Source organism: Pseudochaenichthys georgianus, chromosome 23, assembly GCF_902827115.2.
Source record: "Pseudochaenichthys georgianus chromosome 23, fPseGeo1.2, whole genome shotgun sequence".
Taxonomy (NCBI): Eukaryota; Metazoa; Chordata; class Actinopteri; order Perciformes; family Channichthyidae; genus Pseudochaenichthys; species Pseudochaenichthys georgianus.
Window position 1 is genome coordinate 18,205,633 of NC_047525.1, and position 22,493 is coordinate 18,228,125.

Below are 22,493 nucleotides of genomic sequence, written 5' to 3' on the forward strand. Positions count from 1 at the left end.
TAAAGACAAGTGATACCAAAAGACAGATCCGTTTGAATGTCTTTTTACTAAGAAAAACAAGTTGTACATGAAATTGCACGGGATATAAATCTGAGGACATGTCTACACTTTTTTTACAGCAGGATATTAAAGTTTATATAAGCTAATACAGAGAAATCCTGCTGTCACATGATGTCTTGTTTCTGTTACACACACAGGAGGCTGTTGGATTGGATCATTTTTCATGGTTAGAATTCCCAAAATCTCCTTGTTTTCACACTTAGCAAACCACCAGGGAGAGTAATCTCTTTCCTGTGCTGTTGCTTTGTCACTTGACATGAATTAAAATAGTGAAAGTCATTGTTACATCATTAAGTGACACTTCTGCAGCCCAGTTATCCCACCAATACATGGAAAAGTCCTCTATCACAAAGTCTCTTTCTTGGTCAATTTGCCAGCTTGCTAAACTGACACGGCTCACTGCACCATGGCCAGGTTCTTGAGCGTGTTGCCCCGCTGCCTCTTGGCTTTGTATCCGGGCCGGAGGAACTCAATCTTCCTCTTCTTGGCTTCGATTTTGTTCCTGTGCTTCTTGAGTTTCTTCTTGGCTGCGATGTCTGGGTTAGCCACCGCCTGGAAAACAAAAAGGCAAACGTTAGACGATGGCTGGAAACAAAGTTGTTGCTTTTGTGTAAGTATGGATAACGTCTTCATACCTGTATGGCTCTGTGTTTTTTGCGCGCGGCTCTCCTCTGTGAAAACTCCTTCTGGACGCCAGAGAAGGCCAGAGAGAACTTCTCCAGCCCCACGTGTCTCTTCAGCAGCTCGATCAGCTCCTGAGCCAGGTTCTTCAGGGTGGGGTCTGGACACAGAGACAAGCAGGGGTTTATTTCACTGCCATTTTCCCACTTGTCAAACGGTTATTTTTAAAGACAGGTTTTCACTCTTACCTTGGTCTGCGTAGGTGCTGTCCAGCTCCCTGTACAGAGGAGTGATGATGGTGCTCAGATAGGGGCCGAGTCGCTCCTTCCCCAGGTCCATGGCTATCGCTCCCAGGAACTTAAACACACACGTTCTCTGTGGGAAGTAGTGGAGGAAAATACATTTAACTATCTTAGGAATTAAACATTTAAAAGATCTTTTTCACGGTTAAGAAAAAAACATTGTGGAAGTAATTCTAGGCCCTTGGTTTATAGTCATTAGAGAACGTGACTGAAGTTAACCAGTGAATTGGACATTAAACTATTTTCTATATTTCTATTGTATGTTTCTTTGTGTACCTTCAGAGGAACTTTGGGAGTGTGTGCCGCCTCTCTCTTTGCCATCAGCGACAGCTTCTTCATCAGCCACAGCAGGGAAGGCGGCCGGTCGTCCTTATCGTCTTCCTCGTCTTCTTCCTCATCTTCCTTCTCCTTGTCATTTTCATCTTCTTCCTTCTTCTCCTCCACCTCCCCCTCTTTCTCTTCTTCCGTCTTCTCTTCCTCTTTCACTTCTTCCTGAGCGGGCGTGACGTCAGACTCGGGGGAAACGAGGTAGATCACCTTGCCGACGAACAGCAGGTTCTTGATCACCTGTGGGCGGGTCAGAACATTGCTGTCAATCAAACCTTGTGTGATTTGAATGTATCCTTAACAGAAAAGTATTTTCAGTGGAGATGGTTACCTGCTCTCCTGAGGCTGTGTCCAGGAACTTGGACTGTAGCTGATGGCAGAAAGACAACGCCAGCTCTCTCATCTGAATGTCATAAAAACAGAGAAAAGGGAGTTTAAACAATGAGGGTGAAATGCAGATGCTGGATCAAAGCTGGAAAAAAACAGTTTCGCACCTTCTTGTCCAGACCCCTGGTGATGAAAGCAGTAGTTGGGGACTGAGGTGAAGCGTCTCCACCCTCTCCTCTCCACCCAGCCACCAGCTGCTCCGCCGGATGGGCTGCAAACAGCTGACCAAAGAGCTGCGAGGAGGTCAGCCACACCCAGCAGTGAGGGTACCGCAGGTGGGCTTCAATGTGACCTGGAAGATGAGGAAAGTTTGAGTGTTAAAAATCACAAGTCCCTACCCTCATCACCACCTCTGTCAATGACCACTCCCCCACCAAAGCCTTTAAAGCTCCGCCCTTCAGGCCTGTCACTCACTTCCTTCCCACCAGAGACGGAAGAACAAAGGAACTGTGAGTTGGCACAGGGAGCTGTAAATTGTTTGTAATCAATCCATCGATGAAATGTTTAGTTTAACTTTAACAGATTATTTTGTTTATGTTAGACCCGCCTTCCAGATTCCTTTTGATTCATACCTTGAAAGAAAAGAGAGCAGTTTAATCCTGTGGATGCATGAAATGATGTAAGTGAAGTACTGAACCTTATTTACGATAATTATTATTAGTTTGGTTATTATTGTAAGTCTGCTAATAGTTTGTAAATATTATTTTATTTAGATAAAATCATCCCCAGCTAACGAAACCGTTGTCGACCATCAGATTGAAAAAGAAAATGTTAAACGGCCTGCTGGATCCAGTCTTTTAATGTGTGGGATGTTCGGTGAACCACCACTCCAACAAATTACAGTTTTTTTCAGTGTGTGTAGCAGAGAGTGTGTGTAGCAGAGAGTGTGTGTAGCAGAGAGTGTGTTGTTTCTTTACCCCAGATAAGAGTGAGTGTGTCGTGAGGCTGTCTGAGCTCCAGCAGGCTGCAGTGTTTGCTCAGTTTGGTGATGAGGGTGAGGAAACTGTAGAGCAGTCGGTCCGCCCCCTTCTCGTCCTGCTCCTCCTCGATCTGAAACACACACACAGGGGTTTAAGGACCTTTTTGTCATGTTTCAAACTTTCCGCCAAAGACAGTGGGAAGGTGTCCACTCACGTCATCGTAGTTGACGGGGTTTATCTCTTTCTCCAGCAGAGGAAGCAGGTCGTCCAGGCGGCGGGTGAACTGCTCCTCCTCCACCTCCACGAACAGGCCGCAGATCTGAGCACCCAGACGCCGCATGCTGGCCTGAGAGAGCAGGGGGGGTTAGAGTTAGTGATAGGCGAGAGCATTAGGAAGCCATCTTTGCATTTGTGCCGAAAAATATTCAAATCTTTGATCGTAGAAACGCAGCGCACACATCTGCATGCCTGAAAGACATATAGCAGCATGATATGATAGGAGAATGATATTCATTAAATTAGCTAATTTACTATAAGAGGGAATGTTCTCAAACTTATGATTATATCTTTCTATTGACATCACCATATTTCTCAATAATGAAACGCACTGCAAAGATACTGAAGAATTTTTTTCCAAGTGGATTTGTACCTTTTCTGCATGCAGCCAGGTGTTGACAAAGGAGTACATGGTGTTCTGGTGGTTAATGTCCAGCTGGGCCAGCAGTGCCTTGATGGCCATGGCGGCCATTTTCTTACAGCGTGCCGAGTCATCATTGACTACAACCAGGGCCAGCGGGGCGAAGAACAAGCCGCAATGCCTCAGCAGCAGCTCCTGAGCGGGAATGATTAAATAAGCAAAGTCAGAAATCACCATTGGTAAAATAAGAGAGAACAACAATTCCATTTTTTATTCAGACTTGAGTAAATGTACTAACCTTAGGGAAGGTCTGGAAGATGTAGGCCAGCATCTCCAGCACTGACTCCCTGCCGGTGTCGTGCTCGTAGTGCAGCTGCGCCACCACAAAGTCCAGGTGCCCCCTCAGCTTCTTCCCCAGGGGGTAGTCCAGCAGGTATTTGAGATAGATCTGCAAAACATAAACACTGGCTGAATACACATATTTTAAAACATTTGTGTTAACCGGTTTTCATCATATAGTAAAAATGGGGCTTGTCTTGTTTTCTTTTTATGTGTAGGTACCTGTCGACAGTGGATTCTGATCCCGCCGTTGTTGCCGGTGACAGAAAGCTTGGCCACTTTCGTCATGAGCTCCTCCATCTCTGGGACAACGAGCTTCCTGGACAGAATTGCCTGGAGGAGAGCGATACAAAGACAGAAACACATTTCAACACATAACTCAGGGGCACATTCTCAAATGTTACATGGGTGATCTTTATGCAAAGCCCCACAAACACTCATGTCAACATGTGAGCGGTTACCTTCAGCAGGCCGAAGGCGGTCGCCTGGCGGGACTGGTCGTAGATGTCCTCCTCAGCGTATCCCAGCAGCACTTGCAGCTGTGTCTCTGAGATCTGGTTGCTTTTGACATTCTTCACCAGTATGGTAATGGCCTGAAAGACAACAAATCGTAGATCAAAGAAGCAGTTTTTATTTAAAACCTGATTGAATTGCTCCCTTTCAAAAGTGTGAGCATACATATGTGTTGTGTGAGTTGTGGTACCTTGAAGCAGTTCTGCACCAGCTGGTAGTTCTCCCCGCGGGCCGCTCCGGCCTTGGAGTAATCCTTCAGCAGGACGAACAGCTGCTTGGTCATCTGGTCTGCGTTCTGCTCCACTGCTGGGAGAGGGAACTTCAGCAGCCAGGTGAAGGCCACCAGAGCCTCCGTGATCACCTGCAGGGGGGGAGACAGGAGAAGAGGGGTGAGGATATCCGAGTCTGATTGGCTGGGGCTCAACATTTGGTGTGATAAAAAGGTTCCTATGTTAAAAGAAAATGTCAGTACCTTGACGTGCCTGGAGTCGAGGCAGTCGAGCAGCAGCAGGACGAAAGGATCCAGCATCGGCAGAACCGTGGGATCGGAGGACGTCACTTTGGATTTCTTTAGACTCAGGTGGAGCAGCTGAGAAACAGACAGAAACCCACAATGCCTTATTAACAATCCAGCTTCTTTTTCAGACATACACATCTGAGATAACATGAGGCATTCCTTCTTTCCAATGGTAAAGAAAATGTGCAATATGTATTCCAGTATATATACAGAAGCCCTGAGAAGCAAATGGAAAATATATTTATAATCTGGTGATCAATTGTCTATGTTTGATCTTAATTGGCTCTCCTGTGTTTACTCCAACTAATTAAAAAAAGTTACATTTTCAATTTTATTAAAAGTGGCTAAAGTATTTGTTGTTGTAATGTTCACTTTGGCCACAAGAAGCCACCAAATAATCAGCATTTTTCATCTGTTCTTTAGATAAAACACAGGAAAGAAAACGATTTAGACCAGACATAGAAAATGGATCACCAAAATATATTCCGTAGCCAGTAAATGCAATGCAGATAATAATGTTAAAGAAGAACTGCGCTAGTAATGCTAATAACACGCGGGAGAGGTTGAATGTGCACCTTGAGGCCGGTGTCCACCAGGATGTGCATGTTGGTGCGGCTGCTGACTGGAGCCTTCCGCCCCCCCCTCGTTGGAGTTGGAAGCAGGAGCAGGCAGCTGAGAGGGGGCAGCCTGGGGTCTGGGGGGGGCTTCACTGAGGATTTCTCTCTACAAATACACACATTGTAATACATGATAATTAGTACAAGAGGAACATGGGTGTTTTCTGGATGTTGATCGAAGCGTGTGTGGGTGTGTGTGTGTGTGAGCGTACCGGTCTCTCTTGGTGAGCAGCGGCAGACTCTGGCTGACCAGGCCGTGGCACAGCAGCAAGATATCCTGAGACGTCATGCCATCGTTGACGAGCAGACCCAGGACCATCCTCCGCAGCACGGCCCCCACCCGGATACACACCTTCAGACTGGCTGAGTTATCCAGCATCTGAAAGTCAATGCATCACGTCAAGTCACCTGTTTTAAGACTTGTAGAGTTAAAACTCATATTGATTCTTGTCAAGTGTCCTTGTATATTCCCTCCCCCTCACCTCCTTTAGTGGCATTATGAACTTGGTGACGCTCTCTTTGCTGCAGTAGCGAGCCAGCAGCTCGTAGGAGTCCATGCTTTTGCTGTGTCGCGCCTCCATCAGCTTGGAGACGATCCCCTTCACGTCCTTCTCCTCGGCCACAGGCCCGAACAGCTCGTTGTTGAAGATCTGTCCAACAGGAAACGGGGAGATTGGGTACAAACTAAAACTTTGAATATAGTGTGTATAAAATAGTGGGCTCTGTGGGTTTGTGGTGCGTTCTTACGTCGATGAGCATGTTCATGCAGGAGTCCAGGTCTCCGCTCTTCAGGGTTGGACTGAGGACTGTCAGCAGCTGGTAAACTGTGAATGTTAGCACGTGAACCTGGACAGAGGGGAGCACAGAGATACAGACGGTACATTAGGACTTTTAAAGACGATGCTGACATGCTTCTACGGTTGTGTTTCCATGTGTTCTCATACCTGGTAGCCTTTAGCCAGGAGCCCCTGCATCTCTTTGAGCAGGTACTGCAGGTAGCGGAAGCCTAAAGTCTCTATGATCTTCACCAGAGTTCCCCTCGCCACGTCACGGACCTCCTGGAAGCGGTTCCTCAGCACCACACACACCTTGATCAGGATGCTGGATGAGAAAAATACGAAATATCAGTAAAATGCTGGAATTTTAAATGAACATCACACCAGAATCTTAAGTGATCCTGATCTGTACATACAATTATCAACATGTTTTAACAAACAAGTAAACAAGGACAGTAAAGTGTCTGTATAGTGTTATTATAGTATAGTTTTCAAAACACATCCACCGCAGCTGCATACCCAGGCAGGTTGACCTCCATGATGGCTGGTGGCAGCGTCTGCATCAGTTTGACCATGGCGAAGGCGATCGGTATTCTGGCCACTTCCTCATCCTTTACATCCTTCGACTTCACTGCCTTGTGCTCATCGTCACGCTTGATCTAGACAAAACATACACACAGAGTACAATAATGTCAGAGTCATGTCAGTTGTATTTATTGTCTGGTGTCAATGAATTAGCAACAACATTGATTTTAATTATTTTTTGTGCAAGAAATCAGGAAAATGGCATGTATTTGCACCGTAGGGCACAAGTGAAAAAAAGTGACTATATGGAACATTGTAAAAACAAATTTTCATAGCAGAACATATTTTCCTTAGTTTCAATGGGACATTTTTTACTTTTTAAGGGGTTGTCTGTATTTTGGCTACACATTTTATTAAAAACATAGGAGCCGAGGTTGAGTGACATCTCACATACTTGCCACAGTAATGCAACCAAAAGGATCAAAAAAAGCAAACATGTTAAATGGTATTCGTGTGTTTGTGTGTTGTACCTTTGCATTGAGACACTTGTGCAGGCGGGGCAGCACGCTGTTAGTCACGGTCTGGTGGATGGCGCTGATCAGAGTCCCCAGCTCCTCGGTGCTCTGCGGCAGCCCGCTGGACACCGCCATGGGGGGGGCAGCCAAGGCCGGCACCTTGGCTACAGGGGTAGCTGCCTTCTTGGAGGCGACACCATTTTCTCCACTGTTGGTGTCCGTTTCCATGGGGACATCAGATGGATCGGTTTTGCCCTCTACCTCCATTGCCTCCTCATCATCATCCGATTCGTCGGCTGCAGCTTGCTCCTCGTCATCGGCCTCCATTGCCGCACTCACATCTTGATAAAGACAAGGTGGTTTGATTGATTTAAAATTCAACACATTTTGATTAATCAGACCTAGATTGTCTGAAATACAGAATTGTAAATGGTATCACTCACCCTCTCTGGCCTTGGCAGCCTCCATTTCTCTGCTGAGGGTCTGATGGTCAAAATGGAAAGCATCCAGGACTGTGAGGAGCAAACTAGAGGTATAGAGGAAAAAGGGGGTCTCTTAGTACAGACTTTTACAAAATGCCTCAGTAGGTCATGTTCAGTATCAGAAATAGCAAAGAAATACTCAAATAAACCGTAAAAAAAAAGAAGGTCAAATTAGACACCTGACAGCCAGCTTCTGCTCCACCTGCGATGTTTGCAGGACGTGGATGAAGTGTTTCAGGTAGTAGAGGTACTTAGACCACGTCAGCCTGCGGCATACTGCGCCCACCACCTCCACCGACGCCGTTATCATGCCCTCATGCTGAAGTGTGCGAGGAGAGGCGGGTCAGACACACACACATCACACAACACTTGTTTTCTTTCTCAGAATGTTTCGGGCATCAGTCACCTTTTGCATTTTCTCATCCAGCAGGGCGGTCATGGCGTACGGCATGATGTAATGCTGGAGAGAGCGGGGCGTCAGCACCACCTGGCCCTCCGTCAGCTGCTTGGCGAACTTCCTCAGGGCACGACCCCGGCGGTGGATCTGAAGAGAAAGAAACTCATTATCATCTGGTATGCAGGGATTATGAATATGAAGTTCAGGAAAAAAAGTGTTCTGCCTCAAAGACAAGCAGGTCATCAGTTGTTACAAATGAGTTTTATAAAGATGTTGGCTGACTGTAGTTAGGTTGGCACATGTTTACTCCTGAATGTATAGTAATACATCCCCAATAGGTGTGAGAGCTCCGGTCTGCCATCAGGAGTTATATATGGTGAAAACAAAGCAATAATAGATTTTAACTGGTCGAAGACAAGCAAAGCTCATAGTATATTTGTGTGGGTATATAGAGCCTATATATAAGAGATATTGTGAATGGGGAAACATTATTGTGACAGTTGTGGGATTATGCGTATAACAGTTGAGGGACATGGGAGTGAGTTCTCTCTCCTACCTGGATGTGCTTCATGTGCTCGAAGAAGTCAGACTCCAGGTCGTGGTAGTTGGTGAGCTGCACCAGGTCTTTGAACTCTTTCTTGGTGGGAAAGGTCTTCACCAGGCAGGCCAGCACGGTGGTGTATTCATGCTGCACGCTCTGGTAGAGTGAAGGAGAGGACATTTTAAAACACACTGAATGAGCTTAATATTCAGAGCTCTTGTGTGTGTTCCTACGTCTGTCTTGCTGCGGAGCCCCTTGTGCACGGCGTCCAGGATGGTGTGTTGCACGATGTCCTTGTAGAGCTGCTCTCCAGCGCCGATCTCCGCCAGCTGCGTGATGACTGCAGACAGACACAGGTTGGCGTTGTCTCCCAGCGACATGTCACCGATCTGCAGGGGGAAAGGAGGGTGGAAATGAATCGTGATATGACAGGTATTTAAAGTACTTTAAGCTGCATCTGTGTCACATATCTACTGACTTCAAAGGTGTGGAAGACGTTGTGCATGATGGTGCCGATGTAGTCCAGGTCCAGAGTCGTCATTTCTTTGACTCGCCTGGTGGCGTCTTGGAAAGCGCAGAGACGCACGTCGAAGTGGATCTCGTCCAAGTGCCGACTGTCGAACGCATTCAGCTGCAGGAAGGGGGAGGAACATTCAGAAAGGGTTTTGGATGCGGATTCATTTGAAACCTACGTCGGCCCTCGTCAGCAGTTATGCAGCTAAGTGCAATTTCCCATACTTATATTTTGTATTAATGTGGCAAAGTATACATCTCTCTTTAGAGTACTACAGTAGGTGAAAAAATAAATGAAGACAGTGAACTGACAAGGTCCAGAGGCCTTCTTTTAAACTTCATACAAATGATTGAAATGTAATAAAGAGAAATATATTTTGGAGTCAATATTCCAGTCTGTAAGTGCTGTTGGTTTTCATACATCATGCATAATATTTAACGTGAATGATCTTACCTTTGTTGCTAAATCAGTGATGTACTTGAGTGAGGGCTCCAAATCCGAGAGAGTCTGAAAGCAAAGCATCATGGGTACATGAAGAGTGAGCAGGAATACATTTAAAAAACATTGAATTAGGTTATTTAAACAATATGGGTCTGCAACCAGTAACAATGCATCTCATTTAAGGGATGTCCAATCATTTTAAGTGATATTTAAATCTCTTGAATAAAAGATAATTAATTTCCTGGACTTTGGACTGACATTAGATGTATTTACTGTCATGTGACCAGATTCCTGTGGGCTGCTGTACCTGGAAGACGTTAGTGAGGGCCATTCTGGGCAGCTTGTTCTGGATGACGGAGAAGAGCTTGCTGAGCGGCCGCAGGAAGTCTGAGGGCTGCACACACTGCCGCAGGAGGTTCTGCAGCGTGGCCAGGGTGTCGATCTCTGTCTCCTGAAAGAAACACACAGTAAGGTTCCTCATTAGCAGCATGGAGGTAAAGCAGAAAGCATTAGATGTCATTAAGGAGTTCAAAGTCTTACCTCAGGATTGTGGCCTTTGTGGAGGTAGGGCAGCAACAGGGTGATGAGCACCGAGCTCTGCTCCTTGTCGCTGACAAACCGACTGACCCTGACAGAGGAAAAGTCACGCACGAAAAGGAGTTTGACGAGACATAAAAGGCCATTTTAGTTGGTGTCTTTTTTGGTTTTTAAAATCACAGATAGAATAGGAAAGACACAAAACATACGTGATCACACAAAATCTATTATATGAACACTACCATGTGCATTTAGATAAAAGTAAAACAGACAACAATTGACACAAAAGTGTTTTAAGCACAAAAGGAAAAAGGATAATAATAATAATTCATAAATATATGTTAAACACCCCAAAGGGTTTTATAATTGTATGTCATAACAAAAAAGACAATTTCTAAGAGCTAATTCCACACACAGTGAAACGGAAAAACGATACTGTATGTTCTTATCCAGATAAAACACTGACTTGGAGAGGATGTTGAGCTCTTTGGCGACCTGAACCCTGAACTTCTTCTTCTTCAGTCGGTCAGAGTTGCGTACGACTCCGCTGAGGTAGTTCAGCAGGGTGGATATGTGAGGCAGCAGCAGGCTGGAGCCCTGGGTTAGAGCGTCTGGAAGAGATACAACACATTAAACCCTGCAGCAACACTGACATTGGATTGAAATGACGGATATATTACTCTGCTTACCTGCTGTGATGAGAGCGCCCTCTTTAGGCTGCGGGAACACACAGTTGTTGACGTTGAGCTCCGTCTCATCCTCCGAGGCCACAAAGTCTTGAGTGGTTGCTAAGGACTCGGCTATGTCCATAACCATGGCGATGGTCACTGTGGAAACTTTTTTGGCCGAGAGGAGGGCGAAGACGTTGAGGAGGATGTCACACTCCGGATGGTTCAGCCTCTGCTTAGCCAGAAGTGGGTAGTACCTGAGACAGATGGACAAAAGAAGAATCAATGTACCTCCATAAACTCACTCTGGATACAAAAAGTACTGCTAACTGGATAAGAAGGAGAGAGGGGGATGTTTACCTGGCATTTTTGCACCACACATGGATGAGTCTCAGCAGAGGGGTGGGGGAGTAGGGGCTCTCTGTAGAGAGACGACACACCTGCACAAAAAGAAGTGTTAACCAGACACGGAAAAAAACTAAAAGGAATTACAACCCAGCCCTCTAAGAGAAAGTATGTTTAATTTATTTTAACAAATCATCTTTTTTATTTCTATTTCATTAATCTATTTACTATTAATTATGCTTATTATTATTTCTTTAAATATCATATCTTTGGCCCATCAGTGCCTTTATTTTAGGGATTTTTTTCTCCTGAGAAATGTCAGGGACTAATCCCCAGTAAATCGGCTGCCAGCTCTACAAAATCAACAATATATATTTTTTGGACTTATATAATTATAAGTACCATGTCGCTATCTCTCCATGTGTAAACGTGTTAGTATTTACCTTTATACATGTCTGAAAAAGGTTTATAAATGTATAGCCAGGGCTAGGGATCATTGTATGCTCTTCAAGTTTCATTAAACTATGACATAACATTTGTTTGCATGATGTACCTGAGGCCAGACCACAGCGGCAAAGACGGCATCCAGCTCGTCTGCGCTGAAGCTGTAGGAGTCGAAGCCGTCCAAAAAGTCTTGGATCCTCAGGACGCCGAGGCGCCTCAGGTTCTTCAGAGGACTGATGCACCCCGCACGCAGCTGAGACAAGAGGGGAAGGTCATCACTATGTAACCAACAGGTGTTTTAAGGCTGGATCTGATCACAAAATCAGTTCAACAAAACAAATAGTCTCATCAATGCCTCTCCTGATTACCTGCAGCCTTTTGTCCAGGATGGTGGACACAGAGGCGGTGACACACAGCAGGATCTGCAGCACTTTGGGCAGGTAGATGTTGATCAGGTGACCCAGTTTCTGGATCACTACGTTGATGATGTTCAGAAGGCTGTGCTGTCGGCCCAGAGGCAGGACGGCAGCCACATCTGTGTCAGCGATGGCTTTCTCCACCGCAGCCAGGCAGGTACCTGAGGAAGGAAAGGATTTTAATAAAGGAAAGGTGGGGTAGCTTTATGAATGGATTTTTATTGTATTTTCTACCATAGCTACCTTGGCTGTAATGGCAGACGGGCTCCAGCAGCAGGTCGATGAAGATCCCCAGCTCCTCCGCTTGGCAGCCAGCCAGGAAGCGCAGGATGATGGAGGAGCGGGAGGCGGAGCTCGCCTTCCCCTGGAACTTACTGCCTGCTTTACTGCGCATGCGGCCAAACAGGATCCTGAAACAGCAAACACAGGGATGGTGACTGATGCCCCTTTCACACCAGCGCCTTTTCAGCTCCGGCTCGGAGCTAGAGCCTGAAAAGCGCCGGGTTTTCCAGTTCACACCGGAGCTGCGCCGGCTCTTAGCCCCGGAATCCGCTTCATTTCCAGCTCCAAAAAATTGTCGGTCCAGAGGCAAGAGCTTTGGAGCTAAGAGGTGACGTCGCTTACGTCTCTCTTACGTCGAGGCGTGCAGGAAACTAAACCCACCTCCCATGGGTCGACTGTTATGCCTGCCTACAAGCAGTAGTGCCTATAAACACACTTTATAAAGTCAGGCAACACTAACCAGGCTTCGTGTGATTCTGTTTATTTGTGCCTTACTTTGACCATCCGTTCGCTGTTATCGATCATTGTGGAGAGAGGCAGACGTGTTGTTTTGTATTATTGCAGCTATCGGATGCAAGTAGTCAGTTTAGCTTCGGTTGCTATGCCAACATCACCCATTTTATACCAGAGAAACTTTCATAACAGCGTTGTGATACCAAACGGTGTCAATTCAGACTGACACACATTCACTTAGGCTAAGGGGAACTGGGGATATGCATCAGCTGCTTGTGTGAGTCGGACAGTGAATACTTTAGAGCGGCCGCTGCAGTGTGAGCTAACCGGAAGCTAACGGGAGAATAAACTCCGTGGAAGAGCAGCCAGCACTGCAGCGGTCGGTAAATGCTGCAGAAACACATTAATAAACAATGAACCACGGCACTCTGGAGAAAAGTATAAGGTTGGAGAAGTCGTTATTCAATTTATTCTGGCTTCGTGTGATTAAAAGCAACACGATCATCGACCCGACGCAGTTGTTGTTGTTGTTGTGAGCTGCCGTTGGGGGGCAAATCAGCGATGTAAACGGTGACGTCATGACGCAGCAAGGGCAGCTCTGGGGCGCCAGTGGGCGGTGTGCACAGAGCGGGAGCTGAAAAGGGAAACCGGAGCTGAACCAGAAAAGCTCCCGCTCGGAGCTAGAAACTGAAAAGCGCTGGTGTGAAAGCCGCATGAGAGAGAACACATTTTAAAAACAAGATAAGGCATTATCTAAGCTAACTTTCGGTAAATGTAAGAAAATCTGCAGAAGGAAATAAACACGGTAATCGAGACACCTTTCCAATAGTGTGAAAGGAGATGTTATATCGAAGCAAATACATTTAAATTGACCAGTCAACGAAAATAAATTACTTTGTGTTTTTGCCTGTAGTGTCACCCCTTAAGGCAGCTCGGAAAACAAATGAACACAAACATGTACCTCATGAGCAGTGGGATGAGCCTGGCTCTGTGTGAGGCATCCACCACTCCTGACTCAGAAATGTTGAAATGGACAATCTCCTCTTTGAAGTGTTTGTCGTCAAGTAGCCTTTCCAGATTTTCCCTGTACAAACACACACAAAAACAAAAGTCAAAACACAATATACTTATAAGAATTGAACTGCTTGTACACATACACGTATCATGGCAGACACTCAGAGCGAATACAAAGTGATACTGTATATTAGGGCTGCTCAATTAATCGTATTTTAATCATGATTACGATTATGGCTTGCAACGATTACGAAAACAACGTAATCGAAATAAAAAAAAAGTATTATTATTACTTATTACTTTTTTTTAATATATATATATTTTTTTTTTTTTTTTTTGGTTTTTCAGTTGAATTATACTTACAATTCAGGGTAATCAACTGTTAAAAATATACTGTTCAAAAAAAATTTCTCCAATAAAAGGATGTTTTCAAAGTCAATGAATAATCACATTTAATAATCGCAATTACAATTATTGACCCAAATAATCGAGATTATGATTTTTGCCATAATCGATCAGCCCTACTGTATATGTGCATTTAATTAACAAATAATACATGCATTACATATAAAAACAAAAGTCTGATAGTCTGTCAGCGTGACATCCAAATCCTGAACAAAGAGTCAACCACAATTATATGTAATGCTAAACTTCCTCAGAAACACACGTCTGTCTGCAGGTAGGCTTCAGCTACAGTAAATGGATAGCTTGATAACAGACAACAGGAGTCATGATTTTGAGCAGTCAGCACTGAGGGGGATTTTAACATTCCTCCGCCTGTAACCATAGAGGGTGGAGGACGTGAGCTCTGATTACTATCAAATATGCTCACAATGACCGCATTGATGGAAAGAAAGGGAGATTGTTGCATTAAGAGACATATTACTGTAAGTGTGCTTCCCTGTCCATCTCTATTCAGGTGGTTTTCTTACTTGTATGGTACTATGTTGGCGTCCTTGTATGTGAGAACACATTCCAGAGCCACTCGCTGGATCTGCTGGTCCTGGTGGCAGAGCAACTGGAAACAGAGAGATATATTTAGATGCTTTGATGTCATTCGAAAAGAATCTGTATTAAGCCGCTTTAATGTTGCTAGACGACAAGTGTGTGTGGGAGGTTTTAGGATTACCTGGTTATAGAGATCACTGAGGCTGCTCTCCAGGTAGAGAGAGCGAGGGTTGGTGAATTTGGCGAACACCTTCAGATGGACGATCAGCTGTCTGGAAGAAAAAGATCCACACAAGGGTCAGTATATAATACCAGTTAAGGTGTATAACCAAAATATGGGGGGATCTTAGCCTTTGCAGACCATTTACATGCACAAAAAACTATAATATAACACACTACACGAAATGGAGAACCCCAAGAAGCATATTAGGGCCCCTTTAATTAGTCCTAGAGGGGGATGTTTTTACTCTGTTTGTCCAAATCCTGGTCAATTTTGATATACATTTTTATTTAAACTATTTATTTAGGCAAAGGTCTAGAAAAAATGCTGGCTTCTTTTATTAGCTAAAAAAGGGATTTGGGATTTGGAGAGAAACAGGTTTGTGTATAAAGAAAACAACTAAATTGTCCAGATAACAGTTCTTACATTTGTTTTAATAATGTTCTGTTTGCATATTTTGTATCTTATTTATTCAGATATTATAAATACCTAAGTGAAAAAAGAAAACCTGATTCTACTTGTGTAACAGCTGTTAATGAAGAACATCCCATGGCAGCTGGAAACATCGTTCAGTGTGACTCTGATGTCTTACTTTGCAGCGGCCCTCTTTGGAGGAGCCTTCTTCTGTTGTCTGCCTCCTTCCTCTGCCTCCTGCTCATCTTCGTCCTCCTCTTCCTCCACAGCCATCCCAGACTCATCCTGGGCAGCGTCATCTACCTTCCTCAGGTCCTGAGTGGGTGCCACCAGCAGGTCGGAGGTGTAAAATTCATTCCTGGAGACACAGGGTAAAAATCAAGAACACTTAGGATACTTGCAGATCAGAAAGATGATCAATTAGGAAATTAGTATATCCAACAACGCGGACCTGATGAAGCGGAGCAGCAGGGGGCACAGTTCCCGGCAGCGGGGCTCCACTCTCTCAGGAAACTCCGTCATGCAGCGCCACAGCAGGATGCGGAAGTTGAGGAAGTCCGTCCTCTCGTCGGGGTTGGCGGTCAACTTCAGCTGCTCTAGGAACAGCACCCCCACGTCCCCGCTCTCAATGACGTCACATCCTGGCTCGGCCTGAACACCCGTCTCCTCTTCCTCCTCATCGTCCTCGCTGTCCTCGTGCAGTTCTTTTTCTATGACAAAGAAAAGGAAGATCAATTTTGTGGCTCGTTTTCCCCTTGCAGTAAGTACACCAAAGCTGAGTTTTACAATATGAAGCATCAGGAGCCCTCACCAGCGATCCCTGCCACCATCTCCAGGTTTTCATAGTAGACCTTCCAGAAGTCCCTGTTGTCCATCCCTCTGGCATGGGTCCTGTGAAGAGGAATGAGATACATTTATGATAAATATATCGAACATGGCATTTTTATTCAGGCAATTCAAACAAAGTTCTGCATTCTGTAAGGCCCGTTTAAGTCAATGTGTTCAAAGAAACAGCAACATAACGACAATTAATGGTATTGTACATATTTTTATCCTTAAATGAAAAGTGCATGGCTGACAAAATGCAAAGGACTCAATAAATCACAAGTATGCTCAAGGGGCAGTTTAACCCCCAAACACTCTAATAAAATGGATCTAGATGGCACCTGACTTTTGTTGCTCGAGAGCCCAAAATAATACATTTGAAGTCTCAACAGCCATGTCTCTTTCCAAAAATCATGAACTGGTTACTCAGGATAATTCAGACCTTTTTGTGAGTAGTCTCATGAAGGAACTATTTTCTTTCTACCTCAGGTCTTTTGTTCATGAGATGCACACTTCCTTCTTAGCAGTGATATAATTGCTGAGTGTCGAAAGAAAATAGTTCCTACATAAAAACTATTGTTTTGATGCTTTGAGCTCCACAAGCCGAGTGCCAAAATAATTAAGACATGTCTTCGGCCAAACACTCAGCAACTGAAACAATCTGCATGCGAGAGGAACATATGTCTTTTGGCTTTGGGGTGAACTCTCCCTTTTTGTATTTTAGCTGAATTTATTTTTGCGAGATCTCAACACTCACACTAGAAGTTCAATGACTGCCTCCCACAGGGGCTTGAAGTTGACGAACAGCATTGCGATGAGGTAACGCAGAGGCACCTGGAGGGAAATGGGCAGAAGCACATTGTGTTAATTTTATATCTGCATACGATTCATCATTAATGATCAATCACATGCTGCTGTTTTTTTCAAACTAAGTATAAAGCCGCCAGGAGTCCTCTGTACCTGCTGGAAGCTGCCGGGCGGGCCCTGAGGCAGGCTGCGCTGCACCAGGTCGTGTCTGAGCTTCCTCAGGTGGAGCAGCTTCTCCCTGTAGTCCTGCACTGAAGCCGGCACCAGCTCCGCCTGCAGGCACACAGCGAACACCGGCTGCACCTCCACACTCTCCTCACCCTGGATAGAGGGGGAGACACTCGCATAAATAAATACACAAGCCTTAGTCCCATAATTGATCAATTTCATGAGAATTTAGAAATTACCTCGGCCTGTGGGGGGAGCTCTGCCTCAAACTGAGAGAGAATCCTCAGCGTCAGCAGGCGGATCTGAGAGAGGAAAAGGATCAATTGGTGGTCAAATATCAACATATTCATAGAAATGCATCTTTGATGACAACTCTGTGATTTCACACATACCTTGGTGATGTTGGAGGAGAGGTTGGCGCACAGTATCTGGTGGAGCTCCTGCAGTGCACTGTGGGAAAGGTGCTCTGAAACGCCGCTGAGTGACAGGCGGGTGTAGTACAGGTCTCCTAGCAGCAGGGCGGACAGGTCACTGGGAAACTTCCTGTAACCAGCATGAAAATTACCATTATCAGTTCAATCCTTCATGGAATCCAAAAAGGTGCCGCAATGGGATAGATTATCCGAGTCTCCTCGTTACAAATCACACTTTCTTTCCATTTGCCACCAATCTGTGGTCCAATACACTGACACATACGTTTTGAACAGACTCATGCACTGATTACCGTAGGATTGAGTTGATCTTGTCCACAGTGACCAGGGAGAGAAGCTGTGCAGAGCCGTCCAGGGTGAGGAGGCAGCTCATCGCCTGACTGGCTACAAACAGACCAGCTGGGGGGGGGGGTGACAAGACAGATGTCAATTCAGTCTCATGAACAGAAAATGAACAATTCAAAGTCTTGGTTATATTTTGACACTTGTGTGGGTAGATTTGATTGATATCATGATTTAGTTAGTAGTTGTATTTTTGTATTTAATAGTTAACTTATTAGAGATGTACAAACCTTTCCCCAGTGCCTCCGTCTCAATCTCAGTCAGGAGGCGGTTTAAGAAAGCAGTCACAGCTGGGACCACACTAGCTGGAGCAATGGGCCTGAGAAATAAAACATATCATAGATCAGACTACTTAATATAATACAGTTCAGTTTAGAAGTGAAGGTCAAGGCTCCTGCTGTGATATCAGATTGATTTTCCATATTGAAATGCATTTTATTTAGTTAAAATGGCTTTCAGTGTAATGCTGTAAAGCTAGAAAAATTACCTGAACATGAATAAAAAAGGGAATGATAGTTACATTTTAAAAGTGCAGTTTCTACCGATACGTTTTCAACTAGTTAAAAAAGTGTGTTCAATATCACACCATGACGATAAACACATTTGACATTGTGTTCCCTACTCTAAACCACCAACTAATGCCTGCATATTTAGCATGTGACCCAAATCTAGATTCTGTTAACATTTAAAACCGGATTCTATGATCAAAAGTCCCCTTCTGGTGATACCTGAGGTGAGGCAGAAGCATCAGGGCGGCCCAGGGCAGAGACAGGTCAGTGATTGGCTGCTTCTGCTCCTCGGGGAATCGGATCAGCGACAGCACCAGCTCCGGCACCGCAGACTCCTCACCGCTCAACACTCTGGAGGAGGGGGAAACACATGGAAATAAAAGATGTTTTTCTTCGCTTTATGTCTTTTATATACATTTAAGTTGCATTGTTGGAGGAGCCTGGGACCTTTCCATTGCCATCACCACACTGTGCCTACTGTGCATACGACACTAAAGCCTTTGAATGTTGGAGAAATAATACATGTAATGTATGCTCTCACCCGGTCTGTCCATTGAAGAGCAGTGGGTATGTTTCGAAGGCCATGGAGCCGTCTGTGGGGGGAGGGGCTTTGGCCAGGATCAGACTGACCAGCGCGTCCAGGCCACAGTGGCGAGAGCGAGGATCATCACAGCACAACAACTCAGCAGTGAAGCGCAGCATGCTGGGAAGGAAGAGCTAAGGGAGAGTGAAGAAGAGAAAATGAAGTGCCATGGAGTTGTAGAGAAAGATTAACGTACTGGATGTATCGCTCTAAGTTACCTGTTCAAACTGTTTCATGGTGAACATCTCCTTGGTGAACTCCAGGATCAGATCTTGTTCAATTGTGCTGCCAAACACCTTCAGAAGAAGACAGAGAGACATGTAAATACACACAAGCTTTTCTTTCCTTACACATAAATACCCAATACGACACAAAAAAATGTATCCAGATTTGCACCAACCACATACCTTCTGGACCGTCTCCTGGATGAGAACTCTGGGCAGAGAGATGTTCTCCCCGAGGAGCAGAGAGGAGGTGATCTGGAGGAGCAGACGGGAACAAGAAGGCGAGAGAGAGGAGCTCTGCACCAGCCGCAACACCGTCTGCAGGCACGGGGAAATACAGTTATGAAGCCATACAAAACAAATAACGGCATGATGTCTTCTGTGTGTGTGGTACTCTTACCTGGCAGACGGAATCCGGCTTGGTAACCTTGGCTCCGTTCTTGTGGGACACCAGGGTTTGGAAAATGAACAGCAGCCTCTCCAGCTGCTCTGTTGCCTGCTCCGCCTTTTCTCCTTTCGCCTCCATAACACCCAGGACCTCCACCACACTGGCCTTTACCAAGAAGACAACATCATCAGACACAAAGTTACGAAACTTGAAGGGTTGAGAATACACTGATCAGACGATGATGCACATATGCTATGCCTTTACTATCTTGGAGGGGTTTTGAATGATTGGACTGTAAGGGAAACAAGTTGGACATTTTGCCCCACCTGTAAAGACTCCCACAAGACCAGGAAGTGTTCTCTCTCAACGTGATTTGCAGCAGCGTGGACCATGTGATCCAGAGCGTCCCTGACTGTGTCCCACGGCAGGGTGGCGTCTGGGCAGGTCGAGGGTCCGAGCTTACGCAAAGCTACAGGGAAAGCCTGTCAGGATGGATGAAGAGAAACAGATCATTAAGCAATTAAACATATTTGTACTGTACGTTTTGTTGTCCATTTGGATGGGTACTTTTGTAAATTGTTATTTGTGTAATCTCTAGTATTTTATGCATGCCTCTTAATTCACATTTCCCGCCTTTTCTTTTGCTGTAACAATGTAAATGTCCCCTTTGTGGGACTAATAAAGGTGTTCTGATTCCTCTGATATAGACTTCCTTTAAGATTAGATAACCTTTAAATTAAAACGATGTTGATCACAGATCGGGGATTCTGCCCCGACCTACTCCTTTGAAACGAAACTCGCCTTTTCAGAGCACGAGTGAAACAGGTTTCTGACGCTTTTGCACATTTCGAACAGCAGTTGCCCTGCTCCCTCCGCCTTGTCGGGGTGCTGCTGGAGGTCTGAGAAAACATGATTCAGCAGACCATCGAGATCTGGAACCTGTGTGACACAATGGGACATCATTGAAAAACTAAAATACTCAAATATTTAACACAAAAGCTTTACAACTTTACAACAGAAGAAAGGTAAGCCCTAAGTTCACGTTTGACTCAAATAACTCACCTTTCTCATCAAAAAAGAGAAGCTCTCGGCTGCAAATTTGCGGATGTGTTCTTTCTTGTGCTCCAGCAGTGTGCTGTATAAACTGTAGGGGGGGGGGAAGTAATAATAAGTGATTGCTACAAAAAGGTAAAAACACCCACAAAGCATCCACAGAGTAAATCTATTTTTCTCACCTGTAGATTTTGGTCATGTCCTTCACCATTAGCCTCCATAGGTACTTGTAGAGGTAAGAGAGACAGCTGAAAGCCCACTCCAAGACTTCTGTGTCCTTGGTTTCCAGAACGGAGGCGATCAGAACGAAGAAGTCAGGGAAGTGGGGGTAGAAGTCAGTCTGCAGGTCTCTGGCCAGCTGCACCACCAGGCTGTAGGGCGGAGGAGAGACTCAGCTACTACATCAACTCATTATTCAACAACATTTTTGATCCACTGGTATACATAAGGCCACTTACTCCAGCAGTGGTTCTGAGGCCAGACTGTTCTTGACAGCCAAGTGTGTTTTCAGACTCTCCACTATTGTCTTCTGATGGAAAACCAACAGGTTGAATGACTGGCTCTGGTTGGAAACCTCTTTCAAAAATGCACCTGTGGAAGAAAGACAGTCGTTTTACATTCACTACAAATGCACAACATCTCTCCTCAAGTTAAGAAGTAGATACATTAAGCTATTACCTAACATGTCAGATAATACAGAAGGACAGTATTGCATATACTCTGGGATTTATTTGATTGTATACATACTGAAATGCTCTGTCAAGTTGAGGTCTCTCCATTTTGTCAGTCCTTCAGAGAAATATGTTTCTACTTCCTGCAAAAAATAACAAACAGGCCATCATCAATCAGATGCAAATGGTTAGGAAAAGCTTACTGTATGGATGAATGTTGTCACAATTACTGAGTGTACAAACCTCTGCATACGATCCAGTCCTGTCAATACGATGGATGACGTCAATGTTGACATTGGCAAGTCTTTCAGCAAAAGTGAGAAACTGGAAGAAGAAACATCAGATGGGTTTTATAATGTAGCTAATGGGACTAGATGATTTCAGGGTAAATCACATTTTGCCATAACTCATTAAACGGAGGTGAAATGAACAGAGAATCCCTCAATTTGCTTGATCAAAACTAACATATACAATATGACTGTTAATACACTCTTATAGTAGTGTTTTCATCTCCACCACATCCCACTGTAAGCATCATGCTGCAGTTAGTTCTCACCTTGTAGGTATTCTCAGATTTGTGATACGAAGACTTGGATTTAATCTTCATCTTTGCGTTTTTTCTTGAAACGAGGATAGTTGTATTCCAGAGTTCGTCTTGAGATTTAAATGATTCATGAAACTAAAGCGTATTTCTTCTCGCGGCTACAACTGTTTACACACACGCCGACACCAGGGCGCAGCCATGTTGAACAATGCATTGTGGGATATTTTTTACTCCGCGTGGTGGGCGAAGAGAAGCGAAGAGGTGAGAGAGAAATCCACCATTCACTTCCGGCTTCGTTCGAGGCTTCGCTCCGTGCTGCCTCTTCGTTCACTGATTTTAAGTAAAATAAACTCCATAGAATAGTACGTCAAAAATACACAAAGACATAGTAAAAGTATGTTGAAAAATGCAAAAAAAAGACTATTTTCGAAAATATACAAAAATGGACATGGTACAGTATGTTGAAAATATGAAAAAAACGACATAATATAATATGTCGAAAATATTTTAAAGATAGCATCGTATGGTATGTGGAAAATATACAAAAAAAACTATACTTAGTATGTCTTAAAGGTCCCCTATTATGCTGTTTTTCATCAATATATTATAGGTCTCACAGATATAAAACATGTCTCTGAAGTGTTTGGCTCCAAATACCAAACAGATCATGCATTGCAGCATCCCATAATCCCCTCTGTTTCATTCCTGTTTCAAAAGTGCTGATTCTGTGTCTGTTACTTTAGATCAGGGATGGGCAACTTTGATGGTGGTGGGGG

At 44.6% G+C, this 22,493-nt stretch overlaps 1 protein-coding gene across 1 annotated transcript; it reads right to left on the reverse strand.

The window, feature by feature from the left end:
- Positions 1–27: 27 nt before the first annotated feature.
- Positions 28–21,900, reverse strand: utp20 (UTP20 small subunit processome component). Its single transcript, XM_034112387.1, has 61 exons — positions 21,730–21,900; positions 21,417–21,497; positions 21,250–21,316; positions 20,961–21,093; positions 20,685–20,873; positions 20,512–20,593; positions 20,251–20,388; positions 19,776–19,931; positions 19,462–19,614; positions 19,245–19,379; positions 19,056–19,133; positions 18,796–18,971; positions 18,474–18,605; positions 17,976–18,064; positions 17,697–17,802; positions 17,365–17,515; positions 17,212–17,274; positions 16,958–17,125; positions 16,755–16,831; positions 15,984–16,063; positions 15,624–15,882; positions 15,351–15,530; positions 14,720–14,810; positions 14,523–14,608; positions 13,538–13,660; positions 12,085–12,251; positions 11,794–12,002; positions 11,535–11,678; positions 10,997–11,076; positions 10,658–10,893; positions 10,435–10,579; positions 9,972–10,059; positions 9,739–9,882; positions 9,444–9,497; positions 8,955–9,107; positions 8,710–8,865; positions 8,492–8,632; positions 7,945–8,082; positions 7,718–7,857; positions 7,500–7,582; positions 7,072–7,397; positions 6,536–6,675; positions 6,185–6,341; positions 5,988–6,086; positions 5,723–5,890; positions 5,453–5,619; positions 5,199–5,346; positions 4,579–4,695; positions 4,297–4,467; positions 4,055–4,186; positions 3,816–3,926; positions 3,553–3,702; positions 3,267–3,449; positions 2,832–2,963; positions 2,615–2,747; positions 1,805–1,989; positions 1,642–1,713; positions 1,260–1,550; positions 930–1,056; positions 696–841; positions 28–612 (listed from the first exon to the last, which is right to left on the reverse strand). Exons 1-61 carry the CDS (start codon positions 21,778–21,780, stop codon positions 457–459), a joined length of 8,433 nt encoding a protein of 2,810 aa, XP_033968278.1. The 5' UTR covers positions 21,781–21,900; the 3' UTR covers positions 28–456.
- Positions 21,901–22,493: the final 593 nt, after the last annotated feature.

Excerpts from the sequence above, each read along its gene's own strand:
- utp20 (XM_034112387.1), bottom strand. The coding sequence starts at position 21,780 with ATGAAGATTAAATCCAAGTCTTCGTATCACAAATCTGAGAATACCTAC. Across the intron at positions 17,126-17,211 it reads AGCTCCCCCCACAGGCCGAG|GGTGAGGAGAGTGTGGAGGT; the intron begins GTAATTTCTAAA and ends CCCTCTATCCAG. Across the intron at positions 13,661-14,522 it reads GCCAACATAGTACCATACAA|GGAAAATCTGGAAAGGCTAC; the intron begins GTAAGAAAACCA and ends GTGTTTGTACAG.